Raw genomic sequence first — 24,594 nt, 5'->3', positions numbered from 1 at the left:
CGAATTTTGAAATTTTGGTGTGCAAACCATATTTCAGTGTTTTTACTTGTCTGTCTCTGAATCTCTCTTCTTTTTCTTCTCTCCTTCCCTCAGGGCTTACCTTGCACTGTCCAGGACTTTTTTATGTTGACTTCACCTGCATTTTAAGGTTTGCATTCCAGAACCATGCCACGTCTTATCCTAGCATTCGAGGTCACCCACCTTGAGATGATATTCCGGCCATCACAAATCTGGTCTCTGATCTTGTAGGCAGTTTGACTGTGATGCTAGCTGCCAGCCTTAGTCTGTATTTACTTCCCTAGTTCTTCAGGATTCCATCTTGCTAAGGCCCAGAACCCTGGACACGTGGGGCCACAGACTGGTCTGCAGCCTCCTTCATGATGTGATAGACAGAAACTCAAAGATGCCTCCATGGTCCTTGTCTCCTCATGTCCATGTCTCTGTCCATGTCCTTGAGTATGGATGGGACTTGTGATTTGCTTCTAACCAATGGAATATGACAAAGGTAATGGGATGGCATTTCCATGATCATATTATATTATGTTATATTAGCCTCTCTTATTAACAGGCTTGCTTCTCTGTCTCTCCTTTGCAGGCTTTGAGGGAGCAAGTGATTGTGTTTAGGAACCCCCATATGGGAAGACACTGTAGGAAACCTCTACCAAGAAATTTAAACTTTCAGTTCTCTAGCTGTAAGGAACTGGATTTTTGTAATAACCTGAGTGAGCTTGGAAGCGGCTATTTCCCTAGTCGTGCTTTTGATGAGCCCTCAGAGTTAGTCAATATCTAGACTGCACTCAGGTGAGACCTTGAAGCAGGGAACTCAGCTAAGCCTCAATTTCAGATTTACAGATGCTGGGTAAAAATAAATATGCATTGTTTCAAGCCTGTAGGACAATTTTGAAAAGCTCTAACATTTGGGTCATCAGAGCCTCAGAAGTACAGGAGAAATGGCACAGAGTGGAAAAAAAAATATTTGAATCCATATGGACTAAAAACTCTCAAATACATTGAAAGACATAAATGCACGGGGTCAAGATAATCAGAAAACTCCAAACAGGATAAAGCCCCCCCCCCCCCCCAATCCATGCTCAGGATGGATTGGAGTACAACAGGCTGTTCTGGAAGGTCTACTTTCAGTTACAGAAAGAGAAAAAGATCAAAAATAAGCAAGCAAACAAAACAAACATATAAGCAACCCATCACAACACAAAGCCATTGGGGTAGAGAGAGACGTACACCAGATCGGGGGAGTGATATACAGAGGGGTGTGTGGGGGAGAGACAGAGACAGAGAGCCAGAACCCTAGTCCAGAAGGGAGGAACCAAGCAGCCTGTCTCCTCCTCAGGATCCCTTTATCTCATAACCTAGAAGGCACACTGAACCTAGAAGTCCCTACTGAACCTGCACCCTGGTGTATGTGTCAATGGTCAATGGGACTTGTGGTTTTTAAAAACTTATTCTGAAATAATTTCAGACAGAAAAATTGCAAGACAAACAAAGAATTCTCCTATATCCAAACCTAGGTTCACCAATTGTTAATATCATGCCACATTTGTTTTCTCTCTACCCATACATCCTTTTATAGATCTGTGTCTCTATATATAATTGCTGAAGGATTTGAGGTTAAGTTGTAGATATCATCCTCTATCCTTAAATATTTTATCTCTAAGTTTGAATTTCACTAGCTGTCTTAAGGATGTCTCTCCTAACAATCTCCCCTCTGCCCAGTCTAGGATCACAACTTGCATTTAGTTGTCATATTTCTTCAGTCTCTTTTAACCGGGAACAGTTCCTCACCCTCTTCATCTTCCAAGACAATGAGTTCTTAAAGGGTACAGGCTGGGTGTTTTGTAGATTCGTTGGATTTTTAAACCTCACTGCAAAGTGCCCTTGGGGCCAAAGATCTCTTGGCATCGGAGTTCAAAACAGGTGGATGGTCATAGGGGCCAGAGAAAAGGGTCTGATCCAAGGGCTGATGGTCTTCTCGTTCCTGCATTTGCTGTATCAGTCATAGAGCTAAGGACGTGGCAGTACCTCCATGACCCTGAATGGTGTTGAAGATGTTGAGGAGTCTTAGGGGTAAGAGACTCTTGGAAAGGGAGACTCATCTGCGAGTGAATTTATCTGTACTAAGAGTCAGGGGAGGGTTTTAGTCCATCTCGGGGCAGAATCCACCTCGGGGTAGGTTCTGTATGTAGGTAACAGGTCCCTAGGACCTGAACTTAGGCTGTCTGGGCCAAGGGGAAGAGCGTAGCTTGGGATAAGCAAACCGAGCAGATTCTCCACCTTCCCCCAGCACCCCAGCTCAGTGGTGGTTATGAATTTTCCCTCCATGTAAAAATCCTATAAAGGAAATATGCAGGGAGAGGGTAGGAAGGAGATATGAGTTCTGCTAGTTGCCTCACTATGTTGGTCCCAGATTTATTTGAAACCTATCTTCCTCATGGATTCCATGCTCTTGGTTCTGGAACCTCACTGTATTCACATAACATGGAATACTTTTAATGACTCTTGACCTTTTCACTATAATTCCTGGCCCTCCTCTTCCCCTGGTGAACTTTCACTTCTCCTTCAGATTATGACTCAGAAGTTTTCAACTCTGCAGAAGTATCCAGATTTTGACGGGAATTGCACGCTCCTTTATTTTTTTTCTCAGCTTCAACACTTTTTACTACCTTGTTATAACATGTAGGATATAATTTTTTTTACATGTTTTAGCTTTCTGGAAACTTTTGTAGGAAATAAATTATCTCTAATATAATTGGTATATCCCCAGGGTCCAGCCTAGTGTCTGTCGTAGAAAAGCTATTCAATAAACACTTATTGTGTGAATAAGTACATTTAAAAATGACTGTTTGGAAGTAAATGCCATTGTTAGCCATTTGAAGTCACCTGTAAGAACAGATTAAATTTACAATTCTTTTTAATATTGATCAAAAAAGTAGTTACGCTTTCTTAAAGGCAAAACCATACGGACGTAAGACACCAAAAACACAAGAGTGCCATCTGTTGATGAACATGTGAGCAAGGAGGTCACTAAGATGCCATGTGAAATACATGTAGTTTCAATAATGTGCCCCATATGTAGGTTATATAAAATGTGAAAGAAAGATGGAAACAAAACTAAGAGATGTTGCTATGTTATTTTCCTGGAAAATATTTTCTCCTAATAATTCATGTAAAATGTAATAACTTTATTTTTTTAATAATGATAATTTAAAATGCAATAGTAGTATATCAAGAAACAATATATTTAATGATAAATTATTATTTTTTAAAAAATATTTTTATTTATTTGACAGATCACAAGTAGGCAGAGAGGCAGGCAGAGAGAGAGAGGAGGAGGAGGCAGGCTCCCTGCTGAGCAGAGAGCCCGATGTGAGGCTCGATCCCAGGACCCTGGGATCATGACCTGAGCCGAAGGCAGAGGCTTTAACCACTGAGCCACCCAGGCGCCCCTAATGATAAATTATTAAAAGCTTTTTCCACCTATGCCCTTCCCCCAGATTAAGAATAAAGTAAGAAGCTAATTCTCACAACTTATGTTCACTATTGTCTGGGAGATGCCAGCCAGTGTAGTATGGGAAGAAAAGTAAAGGTTAATGTTAAATGTTAATGGTCTAAATACTCCAATTAAAAAGCAAAGATTGTTAGAATCCATTAAAAAATGGAAGAACTGAACATATGTCTGCTAGAAGAGAAACATTTGAAATATAAAAAAAAACAGATAAGTTTAAAATAAATGTGTAGAAAAAAGGTACTATGTAAACAGCAAGCATAAAAAGACCAAAGTCTATATTAATGACCGAGTTGAAGACAGAGAGTATTTGCAGAGATAGAGTGATATTCTGTATTGGTAAAGGGTCAGTTCAGCAGGATAATGTAATGATCATAAATGTGTATGAGCTTAACAACAGAGCTCCAGGATACATGGAGTAAAAAATGGAAAGAATTAAAAGGAAAATAAAGGATTCTACCATCACAACTGGAGATTTTAATATTCTTCTTTCAATAATGATGGAATAACTAGATAAAATATCAGTAAAGATGTAGGAGATCTGAAAAACCATATCCATCACCTGGAATGAATTGACGCTTACAAAACATTATACTGAACATCTGCACCCACGTTCTTTTCAAGTTCACATGGTTATATTCATTGTGATAGACCACATTCTGGGCCATAATACAAGTTAATAAACTTGAAGGGTTTTTTTTAAAAAAAGATTTATTTGAGAGAGACAGAGAGAGAGGGGGAGAGGAGAAAGTACACGCAGGAGGGTCAGGGAGAGGAAGAGACTCTCAGAGAGACTCCCCACCGAGGGTGGAGCCTGATGGGGGGGGCTCAGTCTCACAACCCTGGGATCAGGATCTAAACCAAAACTAAGAGTCAGTTGCTTAGAGACTGTAAGAGGGATCCCAAAAGGGGAGGAATGTAACTATAAATAGGTGGTCAGAGTAAGCCTGGTAGAGAAGGGATCCCTGAAGGAGTTGAGGGAAGGCACCCAGGGGTTATGTGAAGGACAAGTATTCCCCAGAGAGGGACCGCCCCGAGTGCATGCTTTTAGAGACTGCGGTGCCCCATCTCCTGTTCCTGCATCCCAGGCTCACAGGGTTGCACTTAGCCTCACTCATTGGAGGAGAGGCATTTACCCTTGCTGCAGCTCCTAAGGGTCTCTCTCTAGGCCCATATGTGGGGGACATATCTCCGAAGGCTCATCTGCATTCCCCTCCTCTTCTAACACTGCGGGCAGCTCTCTGCACGAACTAGTCCCTCCTTCACGCAACAGGAAACAGGTGTGGCGGCCGTCGCAAGACAGACCCTGTCGTTAGGTCGCTGCTTTTCTCTTGCTGTTATCTGTAGCAGTGGCAGTTTGCTTTTTTTTCGGCATCCACTGGCTTCCTTTGCCTGATCCTTTGACCAGATGGGTTTGGGACGAGCTCTGCCTGGGTCCAGAGTCACATCCACGACAGTGAAAGTCATGGGGATCAGCAAGGATGCATCATGGGGTCAGGGCCTCAGGGCCTCATTCTGGGTCTTCGTCTGTGCGCTGGTTGCCTCGGGAGAAGCTATGTCCTGTGCTGGGCGCAGGGCCTGCCACGACCCCAAGTGCCAGCGGGACACGATGAGCCACTGGATTGCAGAGCGGCATAAGTCTCTGTGAGCAGCCCGGGGAGCACAGTGGTTAAGAGAGACCCCTGTCTAGGAAGGCAAGAGAGGAACGTGTCCCACGGTTTGGGACCCGCAGGACCCTGTCTGGGCGAAGTCCCTGGCCCCATAGCCTGTCCTCCATTGTGCAGGTCCCGTGACGGCCCCTGCTGAGGCCACTCGCAGCCGGCCCACTGCGGGCTCCCGTTTGCAGTCCTGGGCCGCGCGACTGAGGGTGGAGAAGCGCGGTATCCGCATCCTCGGAGGGCGGCCGAGGAGGGAAAGGAGCGAGGGAAAGAGAAGTGGGGCTGGCGTGGGCCGACTGCGGGACGCCCGGAACTCTGCTCCTGCCACCACCCCTTCCCCCACGCCCTTCAGCTGTTGGACAACCGCGCGCGACCTAAGAACAGCACCAACATGGGCCCCAAAGGCTACGGATCCTAAAGGGGGTCGGTGGCAGAAAGAGAAAGATCTGGACCCTCTGCGGGCTTCCTGATTCGAGACGCTCTCGCTTAGGTCGCAAATGGCGGACGGGGTGATTCATTTCTCCCGTCCCTTCACGGCTGTGAAAGAAGGGTCTTCTCTCCCGCCGTCTCCCCTAACCCCAGTGGAGCTGAACGCAAAGCTGGCGCCTCCCCGCCAGTACCCCCCGGGCGCCTCCTCCCGGGCGTTCGCGGGCGTCTCCTCAGACCGCCTTCCGGGCGCTCGCGGCCCGCCTCCCACAGCAGTTTCGCTTCTCAGTTCGCGGGCGGCCGGGCCTCGGGCGGCGGCGGCGAGTACGTGGCGGGCGGCGGTGGGGGAGGGTGGTGGGCACGCGCGGCGGGGCAGGGGGCGGAGATGAGCGCGGGGGTGTGTGGGGGCGAGCGCGAGGGGTCCGTGTGCCGGTGCCCGCGCCGCCCGGACCCTGCCCGCGTTCCCGGCGGCTGTCCGGCTCCTGCGCCCTCGGAGCGCCCGCCGGGCCTGGGGAGCCGTGGGCTGCGCGGTGAGGGAGGGCGCCTGCCCGCCCGCCCCGCACGCTCGGGGCCTCGCGAGGGGAGCGCCGCACCCCGGCGCCGGGGAGCCGGCTGTGGTCCGGGGGAGAAGCCGCCTGCCGGGGAAGGGAGGTCCCCGGAGGAAATCCGCCGTGACTGCGAGGACCGGCCCTGGCTCTCAGATGCCGGCAGCCGCCTCGCAGCCGGAGCGGAAGCCCGGATTTCGTGTCTGGCCCTGTCAGTGCAGAGGCTGCTCCTCGCACCTCGGTGACCCTCCCCGCCAAGGCGCGGGGCTGGGGACCGGGGGACAGGGCGAGGTTCCCCAAGCCGCTGCCAGCCGCAGTGGGTGCCTCAGGTCAGGCCTCCCTGTCACCCGTCGTCGGGTCCTCGCCGCTGGACACCCAAGAGGCCGAGCCCCCGGAACACCCCCGGGGCGTGGCCTCCCCCACATCCTGGCTTCTGCAAACCCCCCACCCCGGTCCCCCGTGCTCCCGACACCCCGAGAACCACGTCCTGGCCTGGAGGGGAGCTGGTCCCCTCCCTCATTCTGCAGGAGCTCTGTTCCCGGGGACAACCCTTCTTTTCCCAACTCTTTCCAGATCTTTCCCTCAGGACTGAGAGGACAACAGCAAAGACACATTGGTTCTTTTCGGTTGCCTAATTTGCTTTCGTTATTGGGGCTCCGTTGAGACATTAACCCGGTGTCTTTTGTCCCCCGTGGGGTGGGAGTGGGGGCAGAGAGAGCTGGCAGTGGGGTTCCAGCAGAGTCAAATTTGACGACCTCAGGGGAATCCTTCATGGCCACCCAGTTACTTCAGGGTTGCTCCCAGTCCCGAAGAAACAGTTCTGGTATAAGGATTCTTGATGTTTGTAGAGTAGGAGTTTCACACTCCCTCACTTGAGTTCTGTCTTGCTACAGCTTTGGTGAGGAAGCCTTCCTTGCTCTCTGTCTCCGTCAGTGCTGGGTCTGAGAAAACTGTGCACCCATGGAGTGTTGCATATGGGCCATCGTGGAGCCTCCAGTGGCCCCAGCTGTTAAGCATATGGCTAGCGGGATTGAGAAACCGAGTTTTAAGTTTTATTTAATTTTAATTAATTTAAATATAAGTGGCCACATGGGATCGTGACTGCCATTTTCCACAACACAGCCTCATTTTATGTACCATTTTAATCCCAGTCCATCTCATCTCTCTAGAGAGAAGACTCTAGGACCTGTGGAGGCCGGTGGCTTCCCACGCAGTGCATGGCTCGGAGGCTCAGGTGAGGTGTATTTCCATACCTGTGGATTTTCATCCCTGCCTCTAGATCCCATATTGGAACTTGTCAGGAAAAGCCATGGCCTCAGCCACCAAGAAGGTGAAGGAGGAAGCCACGTGTGCCATCTGCCTGTCCCTAATGTCTGAGCCCATGAGCATCAGCTGTGGACACAGCTACTGCAGTCAGTGCATCGTCAGCTTCCTTGAGAACCAAGGCCCTGTGGACGCATCGTCCAATACGTTCCCCTGCCCCCACTGCCGGGCTCCATTTCGGCTGGCCAGCCTCCGGCCCAACAAGCAGCTGGGGAGTCTCATTGAAGCCATCAAGGAGATGGAGCACGAGATGTCATGTGAGGAGCACGGAGAGCACCTCCACCTGTTCTGCGAAGACGAGAGCCAGCTCATCTGCTGGCGCTGTGAGCGGTCACCGCGGCACAAAGGGCACCACACAGCCCTCATCGAGGACGTGTGCCAGGACTACAAGGTGAGCGTGCGGGTTGGCAGGTTTTGGCAGGTGCCGCTCCCACGCTGCTCCCTGGGGACCGAGGTTATTTAGCCTATAACCTGAGACGATGATCCTGAAACACAGCTGTCATCGTGTCACCCTTCATGTCACGTCTTTCGTGATATGAGAAATAGTGTATTGTGGGTTCTCACTGAGTCAAGTCCCAACCGTCCGTTCTGACCTTCAACAGGGGGGTCCCACTCTTGCCCCCCTCCCTTCTTGCTTGCTACGGTGGACGTCTCCCTGCTCCGGATCGCCATGTACTCGGATGCACACCTGCCTGTGTTATTGCTTTGCCCCATGTATGTAATTTTAACAGTGGGCGAGACCATATGATGCACTTTGAAAACACAGGAGACAAAGACATACCACCTTTTAGGTATCCTACAGTCCAGTGGGGAAGACAAATCAGTAAAAGAGGCCGCGTGGAATCAGCTGGTTGGGAGGGGAGGAGGATCAACAAGGGGTGGGGAGGGGGTCTGAGCAGCCTTTCCGGAAGTGACTCCTGAAGAGCACGTAACAGTCAACCACAGGTAGAGGCCCGGAGAGAAGAGAGGGCGTTCCGGGCAGAGGAGACCATAGGTGCGAGGGCATAGCCAGGGCCGGGGATGTAGGGAATGCCAGGTGATGGCCTCGGAGAGGAGGTTGGCCCGGAACTGTGGTGTCAACTCAGAGTCTAAATCGTAGAGTGGGCAGAGTGGTGCTGCCCACTGGGGGGCTTTATTTGCAGATTGAAGAATCAGGTTGACATCGAAAAGGGCATTCTGGCCTTTTACTGAAAGTGAAAGGTGTATCCAGGAGTAAAATTCAGCTTATTCCTGTAAGAAGGGGGAAGGGGTAGCTTCAAGCAAGATTCAGGAAGGGGAGCTAAAGGATTGGAAAATGATTGTTCATGGAGGATGAAGTGGAGGGAGAGGTTCGGGGCAACTCCTGTTTCTCACTCAGAAGCAGTAAAGAAGGCTGGCCCTTTGCTCAAGGCAATGAAGAAAGGGTACAGTACTGCTACCTTATTCTCTCCCTGTCCTGCCTAGATTTGAAGAAAATGTCCCCAGTGTGGGGCTCTTTGTTCCTGCCCCTGTGAGGTGGAGGCGGGCTTGTAGTGAGGTTCTGGGTCCCCCGGATAGCAATGGCAATACAGTCTTTTGACAAGTCTCATAGAGCCCTTTCTCGAGAGTTCTCAGAATTAACGAGTGTGCTCACTGAGTTTACAGAAGACAGGAGCTGATCTTGTAGAATTGATGGCAAGCAGCGATCTAGGTCACTTCAAATTCTTTTCCACGGAAATGTGAAAAACTGTTTTGAAAAATAACCCCAAAACTTGATATAGATACAAAATCATTTTAGATTGGCTTCACGAATTACCACTCTTCAAAGACAGCAGAGCTCCCCTCCTGTGTTAACTGTTCCTGGTAACTTTAGCTGACATCTTGGTCTTCCCTTCCCAACTGAACATAACACATTCAGAGTTCCCTGTGCATCACCCTGGCATTGGTTATGTTTGGTTCAACACATTATTTTATAAAATCTTGTAGATGATGATGAGAAGTTCTGCGTAAAGTGTTTCCCTGGCAAGACCGTAGTGGATATGGCTTAGGCTCTGGGGTAGCAGACGAGGTTGGAACCGCATCTCAGCTCCAGCAGCCACTCAGAACTATCGATGAGGGGGTTACAGCACTCGGGCAAGTTATTTAACCCCTTTCTAAGCCTCAGTTTCTGCTGCACAGAAATGGTGTTAAGAATCCTACCGATTGGGGCGCCTGGGTGGCTCAGTGGGTTAAGCCACTGCCTTCGGCTCAGGTCATGATCTCAGGGTCCTGGGATCGAGCCCCGCATCGGGCTCTCTGCTCAGCAGGGAGCCTGCTTCCTCCTCTCTCTCTGCCTGCCTCTCTGCCTGCTTGTGATCTCTGTCTGTCAAATAAATAAATAAATAAAATTAAAAAAAAAAAAAAAAAGAATCCTACCGATTGCTCTGTGCCGCCAAGGGAATCAAAATCTGTGATTGCACATACAGCCTTCGGCGTGCTTCCTAAACTACTGTAATGACTCAGTGTGTATTTGGTTATTCTAAGAGTCTTGGAGGGCTGGGGTTCCCCTTAACATGCCTAATGGAGAGTTACTAATTGAATGGACTTTATTCACCCGATTTTTCCTTCAGGAGAAGCTTCAGAATGCTGTGACAAATTTGAGGCAACTAGAAGAGGAGTGCATGAAACTGAAGTTGTTCACAACAAAGCAGATAAGCGAATGGAATGTAAGAATTTGCATTTATTGTTCTCAAGCTCTTTTCTACTCTAGAGTGCAGGCATGGGGAATGGTTGGCAAAACACAATGATAATTTATTTTTAGTAAACCAGACCAGATGAAACCCCAAAAAGAAACCATTTTTTTAATACCCCTAGTTGTCTACATCTGTGAGAATTTATTTCCGATCCCTTCAACTTTTCAATAGTAATTGGCTAGGATTCCTGATACCTTAGGGGAAGTAGAATTGGTATGCCTATTTTAGTTAGAGCCGTCATTGACCAGGCTTCAAATTTGAAATACCTCAAAGTGCCTTCCTGGTTTGAAGGCCTTAACGTTATTACTTCGGCACACTTAACCACAGTGCGGGCCGTGGCTCTCAGCCTTGTAGGTTCAGAAGTCAATCTTTGTGAACATTAAGGAAATAGAATCACTCCAGGTTGAGACTCATAGTCCTCAAGCTCATGAGGTTGGTAAAAGAAATCTATCTGATTTCTAAAGAGGGTCACAACTTTGCAAGAACCTATACACTTCAACTGCAGACTTAGAGTCTCTAAGATGATCCCATAGCTGACTAGTTCCCCATGATCAGAGATGCATTCCTTTATGGAAATATTTATGTAACCCATCAACTTGTAGCCAAATGCCTCAGCCTGGTGGACCATTATGCCTCTCTCAGGGGTCTCTTCCTTCCTCTGCCCTGATCCTTTGTGTGTGGATGCTAAACTCCCTAAGGATGCTGTCACCTCCCTCATTTCTGGGATCTTGGGCCATGGGTAGGATCTTGATTATAGCTAATATATACAGAAACCCCATCCATGACCCTTCTAGCACATCCTCTCAGTTACCAAAACACTGTCTGAGTTGGGGAAGCACTAGTGGAAATTGTAATTCTCTATCTCCCAAATTTGAAAGCCTGACCCAAAAGACTTATATCCCTTGGCTTCTATCACTTTTACACGTGAAGATGATTACTTGGACCCCGGACTGGTGGTGAATATTTCTCAGTTAACTATGATAAAAGCCTGCCACCCAGACATCCCCCTGCTGAAACCATGGACTTCCCTATTACCCTGTTTTTTTGAGTCCAATCTCCATGATGTTTATTACAAACTGTTGCTTCCAGAAATTCCCTCAGGCTCAGAAATACCTCCTTACCTCCCAAATAAAAATTCAGTTTTTTCCTCTGTTACTGATAAAGTGTTTGACCTCAGCTCTAGTTCCGTGATTAAATTATCTGGCACTACTGCCCCACCTTCTTCCTGCATCTTGGCTGAAGAAGAAGGAAATCCGTCAGGTGACTGTCGAGAATCATAACAACTCTCCTACATCTCAGTGCTTGCCTCCTAGGCATGACTCAGTGGCAGGCAATCTGTGACATTCTTCCAGCTCCAATGACTGAGAAAACATTCTTCTGTGTGTGTTAAAATACACATAACATAAAATTTTCCATTTTAATCATTTGTAAGCATACAGTTCATTGGTGTTAAGTCCTTTAACTATCACCACTGTCTATGAGTGGGAACTAATAGTGGAAACTGAACTCTGGAACTTTTTCATCATCCCAAGCTAAAACTCTGTACCCGATAAACACTAACTCCCCATTCCTTTCTCTTCTCAACTTCTGATAACCCTGTTCCACTTTCTGTCTCTACGAATTTGGCTAGCATAGGTAGCCCATATATGTGGAATCATATAATATTTGTCCTTTTGTTTCTGGTTAATTTCACTTAGCATAATGTCTTCAAGATTCATCCACGTCATAGCATAGTCAGAATTTCATTCCTTTTTAAGTTTTCATAGTACGTCACTATCTGTATGCCATATTTTACCAATTCGTTCATCGATGGACGTTTGGCTTGTTTCTACCTTCTGAGCATACTCTCTTGACTCTAGGAGAAGATAGAGATTGAGAAACAAAAAATCCAGTCTGACTTTAAAAATCTTCAGAGCTTCCTACAAGAAGAGGAGAAGTCTCATCTCTGGAAGCTGGAGAAAGAGAAAGAGCAGACTCTGAAGAGACTGAGAGATAATGAGGCCACTCTGGAACAGAAGAGCCAAGAACTCAGGAGTCACATCCTGGAACTAGAGGAGAAATGTCAGAGCTCCGCCCAGAAGTTGCTGCAGGTGGGGCTGTGCCCTCGGGGGAAGGAACTCTTGAGCTATTAAGAGAGGAAGAAGCAGGAGGGAACACAGGCAGATTGGTGAGGCCTGCCTCCCTCACTCAAGTGGCACATGGGCATGGGGAATTGAAAGAAATGTTTCTTTGAGGTATACTTCAGCATTGGGTGGCCTTTGCTAGTCTATAGTGAATCACAAAAATCTGTTTCTGTGACTCGGAAAAATATAGCCCTTCTGATGGATATGGTAGGGTCCTTGGCTAAAGGGAATCATGGGGTAACTTTTGCTACCATTTGCCTCTGATCCATGTGCACAGAACACTGACTGTCAAACTGTCAAACTGGTGGGTCATAGAGTGGGACAGCCAACACGAGGGACAGTATTTTCCCTAATTCGCTTGTAGAGCCCTCCACAGCTTTATGGGGCCTTCTTTCAGCTATATGAAGATCTACCTCATTAAGATAAACTATGCCTGGAGCTATTAGTTCTAGTTCCTTCCAGTAGGACTCAGGTGACACTGTAAATGGGAGATGATAGCATGACTGCTGTACTGCCGTGTGACACCCGCTGCCACCATCTTAGTGGGCCATTCTCAGGGGCTGTGCACGGATTCACCGCTAAGGACCCTTAGTGATAGGTGGTGTGGGCTCACTCTGAAAGGAATTAGGTTACTGAAAGCAAGTCTTGCCAGAGGAAGCATGGGCAAAGCTCCTAGGCCTCTTCCCGAAGCATCCCACAGGCTGTGATTGCAGACACCATAGCTGCCCACAGATCTCAGCCAGAAAGACAGCAGACTCAGAGACTGGTACACATCCTGCCATGCTGAATATCCCAGACGGCTGGGATGGGAATCGTTCTGTCTGAGTATCCATCAGTATTTGAGGCTAGAGGCAAATGTCTTCACTTCTTTGGAAAGAGCATGTATAGAGAACAGCCCCATGTGCCAAGCCTCATGAAATACTGATGTTTCCACTTACTTTTTGTCTATGTTTCTCTGTAGGATGTGAAAGATACTTTGCGCAGGTAAGTTCTATATGAGCGCATGAGGGAAGGGGTATGGGTACATAAAGGTGAATGGGCTGTCTCACTGAACAAGTCCTTGGCCTCTGCTTATTCTAGGAGTTGGGCTATGACGTTGGAGAGACCAGACGCCCACTCTCTGGAGCTTCATGCCGTGTGCAGTGTTTCTGAGCTTTATTTTGATGTGAAGAAAATGTTAAGGAGCTATCAAGGTATGTGAAGAAGCCCTAAATGCTATGGATGGAAGGGACCTGAAGTCACAGCCACGTTCACTGCCTGCCCCTGGGCAGCCTCACAGCCAGAGAGGTCATTTAGTGGTTTTCAGTGGCACTGTCTTGCCCTCCCCTTGTTAGCATGCTCTAGTGCTTAGACAGGACACAGCGAACTGGTTATCTGTGCGGACCTTTCGCATTCCTGATCCCCATGTATTAGCTGTGTCACCCCCAGGCACATAACTTCCTCAGTTTCCCCAGCTAAAAAATGAAGATATGGACAATCCCTGCTTCATTGGGTTATCATGAAAAGTAAGTGTGTCAACATGTGTCAAGTGCTTAGCACAGTGTCTGGGATATAGTGTTTGTGGTTAGTATTTTAGTCAACTCTCAGAGCAATGTAGGAAAGATCAGTGAACATTATGGACTTTGATTCAGATGGTTTCAGGACCTTGACCCAGACAACACAGATGGTAAATATTAGAACCATAATGAAAACTGAAATTTACCAATTCCAAAGCCTGAGCTTCCTGAATCATTGATTCTATTAATCCGTGCTTTCTATATTTCTGCAATATGTTATTTATAATTACAAAATTTAAAAAGCTCCAAAAACTGAAAGCTTTTTAAAATTTGTTTGACTACAAAATCAGACCTAACCTAAAATGATTTGGAGACTGTATTATCTCTTCCAGTGAACAGATTTAATAGCTTAAAACAACACACACATATTATCTCATGAATTTTGTGGGTCAGAAATCTGGGCACAGCTTAGTTGGTCCTTTGTTTAAGGTTTCACAAAGCTGCATATTAAGGTGTTGGCCAGGCTGCGGGGAAGGATTCTCTTCTAAGCTCACCCAGGTTGTTGGCAGAATTCATTTCTTTATTATTATGGGGCATAGGTCCCTGGCTTTTTGTGAGCTGTTGGCTGGAGGCTGCCCTCAGCTTCTATAAGGTTCCCCTCAACCACTTGCACATGGGCTTCTCAACATGGCCAGTTACTTCTTCAAAGTGAACTCAGGAGAGTGTCTCCGAAGTATGTCTTTTAGAAAGATGGAATCCCATATAATGAAATAGAATCTTAGGAGTCACATCCCATCATTTTTGCCATATTCTGTTGGTCAGAGGCACTTCACAGGTCCTGCCCACACTCATTTGGAAGGAATTGCATAAGAGCATGAACAACAGAAGGCAGGGACTCTGGGAAGGCCAAAACAAATCTAACAATACATAAAAAAAACAAAAACAAAAACAAAAAACCTATTGCTATGATCAAGTGGGATTTATTTCTGGGGTGCAAAGGTGGATCGATATTGGAAAATCAAGAATGTGATACATCACAACAACAGAGAAAGGGTAAAAAACCATATGATCATTTCAATAGATGCAGAAAAAGCATTTGACAAATTATAATATCTATTCATGATAACAACCCTCAACAAATAGGTTTAGAGGGAACATACCTCAACATAATAAAGGCCATATATGAAAAACCCATCACTAACATGCTACTCAATGGTGAAAAACAGAACTTTACACCTATAGTCAGGAACAAGACAAGGATGTCCACTCTCCCCACTGTTATTCAACAGATAGGGGAAGTAGTAGCCACAGCAATCAAGCAAGAGATATAAATAAAAGGCATCCAAATCAATTAAGGAAGAAGACTTAGTGTCACTCTTTGTAGATGACATGATACCTTACATGGAAAACCCTACAGACACCACCAAAAAATTACTAGAACTACTAGAACTAAATTTAGTAAAGATGCAGGATACAAAATCAATATACAGAAATCTGTTGCATTTCTCTACACTAATAATGAAGTAGCAGAAAGAGAAATTAAGGAAACAATCCCATTTACAATTGCACCAAAAGTAATAAAATACCTAGGAATAAATTTTAACCAAGGAGGTGAAAAATCTGTACTCTGAAAACCGTAAAACACTGATGAAAGAAATTGAAGACAATACTAACAAATGGAAAGATATTCCAGGCTCATGGATTGGAAGACCAAATGTTGTTAAAATGTCTATAGTACCCAAAACAATCTACAGATTCAAGGCAATCCTTATCAAAATACCAACTGCATTTTTAACAGAGGTAGAACAACACTGACAAAAAATTCTGAGTCCAAAATGCATTTGGCCCCAGGGAGTTCAGATAACGATTATGGACCTGTATTTGTTTTCCCCTCAAGTTAGCAATAAACAACAATAAGAACAGCTACAAAACAAAGCAACTCTGTATTTGATCCTGTAAAGAGATTCAGGAAAGGAAAAAACAGGACTCCATGCAAATCACATCCAGATCACTGAGCTGATTTGTCTACTCTTAGCTTTTACAGGATTACAAAATTGTGCAAGTCAATCTCTTTCTAAAACGACTTCATATTTTTACTAGATAATCCCCTTTCTTTTTTAGAACCCTTATTATTAAAACTTTTCTTGTTTCAAAAGTAATACAAATAAATTGTAATCAGTCACACTATATAGATAGATACGAAGAAAAATTCAAGGTTTCTCCTACCCTTCTCCAATCCTACTTCTCCAGGTTACAAAAGCTATGTCTTTTTCTGTTTTTTATTTTATTTTATTTTTTTAACAAACATTTAGTATATAGAATGTCACTTGTTGCTTTCAAAAGCTAATATTCCATGAGTATATCATAATTATATGTAACCATAGCCCTACCATTGGAGCTTCGGGCTGCTTCCAGCACTTGGAGATCACAACATTGCTTCAGTAACAGCGTGGGCCACGCAACCTTTCATCCTTGTGTTTTCATACCTGGAGGGCGCACATCCAGCCCTGGGCTCACTGGGCTTGTTAATCCCAGAAGACATTACGCGGGCCAGTGTGGCAACATACAGTCTCACCAGCACCAAGAAAAGCAACTTACAGATACCAGGCACTCTCTCCATGACAGATGAGGAAACCTTCACATATGTTACCTATTTTATACCACAGTCCTCTCTGTAGGAAGCATTTTCACTTTATAGATGAGGAAGCTAAGACAGAGAGGCAACCGATAAGTGGAAAGTCAGGTAGTATCTCTCAGAACACACTCTCTTGATCACTCTGCAGTGTGGCAAAAAAATGAATATGTTGTGTTTTCGAATCCATTGTTCAGTGGCATAGGCGCTGAAGTTTATGTCTAGGTGGTTTTGTTTGGTGCTGGTGCACACCATGCCACTGGGAACATTCTTCTCCATGGGTCCTTGTGTTCGGTGAATGCTTTCCTCTGAGGATATACCTTAAATTGAAAATGCTGCTGTGTAGGGGTGCGCATTTAATGTGACTAGATACTGCCAATCTTGAAATTGTGTCAGTTCATATCCTGCCGACAACATAAGAGCGCCGACTGTTTCATATCTCCCCGATTCTTTGCTTATAATTTATAATTTTTGATAATCTGATGAATCTGAAATAGTACCTAATTGTGGACTTAATTTGTGTTCTATGATTTCCCTAGCAAGGCTGAGCCTTTTGTAAGTCCATTAACCTTTTAGCCTTCTTCTGTAATTTACCCATGATTTGCATTTTTCTATTGGGTTCTTTCTCTTACTGACTCATGGGAACTTATCATAGCTAGTATCTCTGGTATACATATGACATTTTACATTTTCATTCTATCTTTTGATATATAGGGTTTCAAGACACATTTTCCTTCAAAGTCTGTGACTCTTGTTTCCAAAGAGCTCTGTCGTCACCAATGGGCATTGAATTTATCAATGAGTTAGTTGTATTGATAGTATCATGTGGTTTCTCTCCATTAATCTGTTTATGTGGTGATTATGATAATTTATTTTCTAATGTTAAACCATAGTTGCAGTCTCAGGAAAAGCTAAATTTTTTTTTAAAAGATTTTATTTATTTATTTGACAGACAGAGATCACAAGTAGGCAGAGAGGCAGGCAGAGAGAGAGAGGAGGAAGCAGGCTCCCTGCTGAGCAGAGAGCCCGATGTGGGGCTCGATCCCAGGACCCTGGGATCATGACCTGAGCCGAAGCAGAGGCTTTAACCCACTGAGCCACCCAGGCACCCCTAAATTTTGATATATATATTATATCAGGAAAAGCTAAATTTTGAGATATATATATATATATATATATATGCACACACAGTATATATAACATACAGGTTTGATAGCCAAATATTAATTTGTAATGAAGATCATTGTTGTGCTGCAGTTATGTTGCTCGATAAGGGTTAGTTGCATAGAGCAGTTAAACAAATAGTCCCCGGGCAAACAGGAATCCTGACTTTAGAAAGTAAAGTTTAGCTGTCCCCGCATATACTCTGATAGCATGACTGTGATGGAGTGATGATGGAGACAGTCGCTAGGTATGTCAGGAGAGGCTGCTTACACATCAGACCTCCTCCTGGTTAAATGAGTCATATGCTTTCCTGGTAAGTGTCCCTCTGCAAACACCTTCCTTCCCCATTACTATGACTAATACTCGACCAGCTCTGTTGATGACAATGTTGTATGTTGGCTCCTCACCTTGACTTTTTGACTCTCAGTCTAGTTGGTAATAAAAACATCCCAGTCTTTTCATACAATTAGACACACAAACAGAATATTATATATTTAATAATATATATTAAAACATTTGACATATATAGAGATTTTATTTTTGATATAATATATTCCGTGTGACATATAGTATATAATGATATATATCAGGTGACTATTTAAATAATAATTATATAACAATTATATAATTAATATGTATAATTAATAATATAAGTTACATAATATATTGTCAAATATGTAATATGTATGATAAACATTAAATACATTACATATACATTTATACATATATAAAAAGTAAAGTAGACATGTATAAAATACAATTATACACACATGTAAAGTTTGACTTATTATTTATATTATTTTGTTTAGGATTTTTGTGTCTATGTTTGTAAGTTATAGGGTTCTGTAATTCTCTATTCTTTGAAAGATTTGGTATGAGATTGCCATTATCCCTTGACTGGTAGAATTTCTTTAAAAACTGACAAGGTCCCTTTTTATTTGGTGTATGTGCATGTTTTATTGTCTGTGGGTAAATTTTAAACTCCTTATTATATTTCTTTAACATTAGGTCTGTTCATGTTTTCTTTTTTCTTCTGAATGAATTTTACAAAGAACTGTTTTTCTAGAAAGTTATTCATGTTGTTGATGTTTTCAACTTTCTTAGTAGCATAAAGTTTACCATAAATTCTCTTAATTTTTAAATTTCTATATTCACTCCAATCTTGTCTTTTTTTCTCCTTTGATAAATCTTTTTAGAGGTATGTCAATTGTATTAGTCTTTTCATGAAAGCTACTATTGGCTTTTCCTTCTCCATTGCATTCTTATTTTCCTTCATTTCATTGGTTTATTATTTAAACTTTATTTTCCTTTTTAAAAAAAGTTCTCTTTGGGTCTCTGTTCTTTTTTTTTTTTTTTAAGAAATTATTTATTTTTTTATTTAGAGAGCACCTGAGCAGGGGGAAGGGCAATGGGAGAGGGAGAGAGAGCCTCTCAAGCAGCCTTCCCACTGAACATGGAGACCCATGTGGAGCTCGATCTCATAACCCTGAAATCATGACCTGAGCCTAAATCAAGAGTTGGATGCTTGGGCGCCTGGGTGGCTCAGTGGGTTAAGCCTCTGCCTTCGGCTCAGGTCATGATCTCAGGGTCCTGGGATCGAGGCCCGCATCGGGCTCTCTGCTCAGCGGGGAGCCTGCTTTCTCCTCTCTCTCTCTATGCCTGCCTCTCTGCATACTTGTGATCTCTCTCTCTCTGTTTCAAATAAATAAATAAAATCTTTAAAAAAAAAAAAAAAAAAGAGTTGGATGCTCAACCTGCTGAGCCACCCAGGAGCCCCATTCTCTGTTCTTTTCCTATTTTAACCTGTATAGTTAGCTCCTTCATTTCCAGCTTTTTTTCTTTTTCTAAAATAAGTACTTAAAAGTTATCAATTTTCTGGAAAATTCCACCTTAGCTTCATTGTATAATTTTTTAATATGTAGCATTTTATTATTGCTCAAGTCTGTATATTATCATATTATGATTTAGAAGCATTTAAATTTCCTAATATTGAGAAGATTTTTTTTATTGATCTTTTTTAAAAGTTGATTTCTAACCTAATTGTGTTGAGGTGAGAGAACATGATCTGTGCAGTATAGAGTCACTGGAATTTGTTCAGACTCGCTTTCTGACTAGTCTTTACTCAGTTAGTACATATTCCATCTATACTGGAGAAAAGCGCATATTCTCTGTTTATTAATTGCTGAGCTTTACATGTATTTATTAGATTGGGCTTGTTGGGTTATTCAGATCTTCTGTATCTTTCCTTTTTTGCCTGCTTGATCTATCAATTATGGAGAAAAAGAATGTTAAAATACCTCATGATGGTTGTAGAATTGTCAGTTTCTCCTTATAATTCCATAATTTTTACTTAGCATATTTTGAGACTACATTATCAGTGCATGCTTGTTTGGAATTAGGATATCTTCCTAGTGAATTAATGTATTTTTCTCTGTTAGGTAACCCTTTTCATCCTTGATAATACTTTGACTTAATATCATTTGATATAATTATATAACTGTTATAGCTATATAACTATATTATCCATCCTTTAACTGTCAACCTTCCTATGTCTTTTTGTTGTATGTGTCACTTATAAGCAATCTAAGGTAAAAATTTTTTTAAAAATTTTTAATTAACATAAAATGTATTATTAGCCCCAGGGGTACAGGTCTGTGAATCACCAGGTTTACACACTTCATAGCACTCACCCTAGCTCATACCCCCCCCAATGTCCATAACCCAATCACCCTCTCCCAACCCCCCTCCCCCCAGCAACCCTCAGTTTGTTTTGTGAGATTAAGAGTCTCTTATGGTTTTTCTCCCTCCCGATCCCATCTTGTTTCATTTATTCTTTTCCTACTCCCCAACCCCCCAACGTTGCATCTCCACTTCCTGAGGTAAAATTTTAAAAATCCAATTGATATCTTCACCTTCAAGTGGTATTGCCAACCTGTAAGCATTTTAATTTCTTAACTTGGGTTTTCCTGTATCATTAAGAGAATATCAATTGAAACCTCAAATTTTTTTGAATCAGGCTCATGATAAGAACTGATCAGATAGCATTTAATAAAGGAATTACCTACAGAGGTGAAGACTGGGGTCATTACCAAGGAACAGTGAAGCAGCCAGGGCTAGGCATAGGAACCGAACCATCACATCCCTGGAGCCCTCAGGAGCAGGTGGAGGACACTGTAATTGTAGGAGAGTGTGACCAGAGGCAGAGGAAGGCAGACCCTCCAAGTGATAGGCAGTAGGGAGGGACTTGGGACTCTTAACTTTGCCTCTTTTTGCCCTGTGGTCTCCTCTAGTACTTCCTTTGGCTTTGGAGAGGACAGTAACCACGTCAACTCTGGTTAGTTCTTTTCCTTGACTCCTCTGAGTGACTAAGATGGTGACGCTTATGAAGATGATATTCTTATCATTACCACTGACTGGGCACTTACTATATTCCAGGAATTTTACTCAGCATTGAGCATACATGATCTCATTCAGTTCTCCCACTATTCTTTGTGCCAGATACGATAATTTCTACTTCCTATATAACAAAACTGAGTCTTAGGGAGTGACTTGTCTAAGCTGTCAGGGCTAGTAAGAGACAATGCTTGGATCTGAGGACAGGCTGGTTTTATTTAAATTAAACTGTGCTCCTGACAACAAAACATTATTTATTTATCTACTTACTTATTTATTGTTTTCAGTCAATGTGACTCTGGATCCAGATACAGCTCATCGGGAGCTCATTCTGTCTGAGGATCGGAGACAAGTGACCCGTGGATGCCCCCAGGAGAATCTGGACAATTCTTCTAAGAGATTTAGTATCTTACCCTGTATTTTGGGCTGTGAAGGCTTCACTTCAGGAAAACATTACTTTGAAGTGGATGTGGGAGAAGGAACTGGGTGGGACTTAGGAGTCTGTCTGGACAGTGTTCACAGGGACATTGGTTTGATGCAAAAGCCTCAGTCTGGATTCTGGGCCATTAGACTGTGCAAAAAGAAAGGCTACTTAGCACTTACCTATCCCATAACTTCCCTTTCTCTGGCAGAGCAGCCTCTGGTTGTGGGTATTTTTCTGGACTGTGATGTCGGACTTGTATCCTTTTACAACATGACCACTGGATCCCACATCTTTACCTTCCCAAAGGCCTCCTTCTCTGATACTGTCCGGCCCTATTTCCGGGTTTATCAACATTCTCCTTTGTTCCTGCCTCCCCCAGATGAGTAAGGAAAGAATTAAAATCTCCTTCTTGGTTTAACTAGCATAGAAAATATAATGTCAATCCTGTGGGGGCAGAAATCTGGTCTGTTTTCTTCACTTCTTGTACTCAGAACAGTGCTGGGCTTTTAGTGGCTACATAATAAATCTTCTTTGAATGAATGGATAGAACAATGGCAAAAATACCACAGATGGTCAGCCTGAGCTGGGGAAGCCAGATAATAGCAATGATCATGCATTGTCTTCTCCACCCCCCCAAGCCCCTCAGTGGGTTCAGAGCTTGGATTTCCAAGAGTTTTTGGGTGACCTGCAGGGTGACCTGGAGATCACGATGTCTGAGTTCTCCCAGTTTGTTCGATGCCATAGGAACTCATGGGTGGGGGGTGAGGGAAATTGCGGTTGTCTCTACCAGCTGTGAGAAAAAGCAGGAGAGCCAACATAGTGACTCTTCCAACCTCTAGCATAGCTCCGATGATGCAGTGAGGACAGATGCCTTCCAGACCTGGTGAGCTCTGCCTATTGCAATAACACGTCACATGTGAAAGAGGAGTTGAAATTGGCTTACAGGGGTATGTTTCAAATGGGAAGGAAATTCAGAATAATAACAGATTTTCTTGGGGGACTTGGTACTGGAAAAGAAGTCGATATTTTCCAGACTGTGCCAAGCCAGCTATCTTGAAATAGTTTAAGATCTCAGCAAATAGTTACCGTTGGCATGATTGTTGGCAGACTTTGTTATGAGTCTTCTATGATCAAATAGACCTTAGCTCTAGCTGGGTCAATTTTGAAGAGAACATTCCATGTTCAACCTAAATTATCATGGCTGAGTTGACTAATGGCACGATCATGGTAAAGTCAGCCAAGCCACAAACAACGTAAATGATTGAGGTGTGATGGCTGGGTCTTTAGAAGCTGTCCTAGATTCTACAGATGGTGGAAGTGTGGCTAACAGGAAGCTGGCAAATTTGTGGAGGTGCCATACCAGCCCTGGATTCTATGGATTTCCTGGACTTTCTACATTTTCTGGACTGTCGACATGGGAGAGATATGAACTTGCTTCAGCCACTATCATTTTGGGTTTTCTGTTCAATGGAAACTAATCCAATCTTCCAGGACACAGTGAGTTGCTATTCCTTTAAAAAAAAAAAAAAAAAAAAGTAGCCATAAAATCATCTACTCCTTATTTGTTTTGTTTCCATGTTTTTAACTGGCATTCTGTAACTTGCTGAACTTTATTTGTATGTATGGGTTTGTTTAGATTTTCATTTCTTCTTGAATCAGTCAGTTCATTCAGTTTCGTTTAAAAAGCAATTTATCAAAGTTTTCAAATGTATTTGCACATAATTCTTCAAATTGCTCTCAAAACTAATATTTCCTGTCTATGCTCTTTCAGACTTCCATTTTATTTCCTGTTTTCTTTTTTAAAAAAACCTCTATTACAGTAGCTAATGTTTGTCTAATATAGTAGCATTTCTTCCTGTTAAGGACTAGCAGAACTTATCTTTTGTTCTATAACTTGCTTACACTCCAGTTTCTCATTGTATCTTAATTTTCCTTATGATTTACAAAGGTTTATTTTGTTAATAAAAAACATTTTTTTTAGTTGAATGTTTATCATCATTCTTTCTTGCTTAGTGAACTAAGTGTTTAACGGTATGGACTTTTCTCTGAGCAGGGTTCTAGGTTCTAGGTCCTGCCAACATTAGGAGGACACTCCTCACTGGGCAAGACCACATTCCAAGATGTAGGGTGGAGAAAGGGACATAGATGTAGAGCAAAGGGCCTGCGGGCAACAGCTAATTTTTATGTAGCTTCTGAAAACCTACCATATGGCTTCCTGCTAGCATTGCATTAGCAAGAACCAATGGGCAGAGGCTGCGTGCGGTAGCCCAAACGTACTTAGCCAGAAAAGAAGAGGGCCCCCCAGTGCCCCTTCTTTAGACCTTCTAGACATCCTGTCCTACTGCAGTTGCATGCAAGGTCAGTTATGTGTGGTGTCTGTGGTCCTGCAGCAGAGGACCAGGGACAGGGCACAGCAGGAAGGAGAGACAGCAATTGAGGGAGCCAGAGGAATACAACTGAGCAACCCACCCAGAGTCTGTGCATCTGAACTCACCGTGGCCCAGAAGGCGAACGCTGGCCTCACAGGCCTTGCCTTCCTGAATGAGTCATCTACTTTTCCTGCCTCTCACCTCCTGTACATCGTGGTCTTCTCTTTGGTCCTGGACAGGGCCAAGGTTGTTTTGGCCCCAGGGCTTTTGAGCGTGCTGTGTTTTAGGTTCAGAGCAGCCTTTAAGCATCTGTTTTTTCTGAAGCTGGGTGAGCTCATTCTGGTCACCAGCTGTGCAGACAAGAGGTGGGTGGCGATTTACATCCCAGGAGGGAATCATCAGCCAAGGAGGGAATGGGGTGGATGGATAGAGTCTCCAACCAAATGACCTGCAGAGGAACAATTCTGGGATGACTTCTACATGTTGCCTCAAACGACATCCAGTGAAATGGAACTGACGTGTTCGCAGCAGTAATCGGGTCGGGTCCACCTTCCCTGTCCCAGCACGCCTGCCCTGGGGGCCCATCCTAGCAACCACCTGCACCCCCTTCCCGGTCTCAGCTCAGCTTTTCAGAGAGAGCAAGCACCACCACCTCCCTCTCTCTTGGCCTCTTTCTGTAAATAAATACAGAAATAGATACAATAGATACCAAATGATTAAACTCACAGATATTTATTGTGGAATACTGTAAACTACAGTAAATTATACTCCCAGTTCTAAGGAACAAACACTCCCACCATGGCGGTAAACCACCTTCCCCATATGTTAGCT

The 24,594-nt window shown here is 43.9% G+C and overlaps 1 protein-coding gene across 7 annotated transcripts; it reads left to right on the top strand.

Annotated features, from left to right (window-relative positions):
• Window positions 1-5,397: 5,397 nt before the first annotated feature.
• TRIM38 (tripartite motif containing 38) lies at window positions 5,398-23,380 on the top strand. 7 transcript variants are annotated; one of them, XM_047732663.1, is made up of 7 exons: window positions 5,398-5,687; window positions 7,429-7,863; window positions 10,040-10,135; window positions 12,022-12,252; window positions 13,247-13,269; window positions 13,366-13,478; window positions 21,258-23,380. In XM_047732663.1, exons 1-7 carry the CDS (start codon window positions 5,676-5,678, stop codon window positions 21,779-21,781), a joined length of 1,434 nt encoding a protein of 477 aa, XP_047588619.1. In that variant the 5' UTR covers window positions 5,398-5,675; the 3' UTR covers window positions 21,782-23,380. The 7 variants fall into 7 exon arrangements, with proteins under 7 accessions (XP_047588619.1, XP_047588623.1, XP_047588621.1 ...); XM_047732667.1 differs by lacking the exon at window positions 5,398-5,687 and adding an exon at window positions 5,830-5,939; XM_047732665.1 differs by lacking the exon at window positions 5,398-5,687 and adding an exon at window positions 5,853-5,945.
• Window positions 23,381-24,594: the final 1,214 nt, after the last annotated feature.

The sequence above is a fragment of the Lutra lutra genome, chromosome 6 (assembly GCF_902655055.1).
Source record: "Lutra lutra chromosome 6, mLutLut1.2, whole genome shotgun sequence".
NCBI classification, from domain to species: Eukaryota; Metazoa; Chordata; class Mammalia; order Carnivora; family Mustelidae; genus Lutra; species Lutra lutra.
The sequence above is the reverse complement of the archived record's forward strand: the minus strand, read 5'-3'. Positions and strand labels throughout refer to the sequence as shown.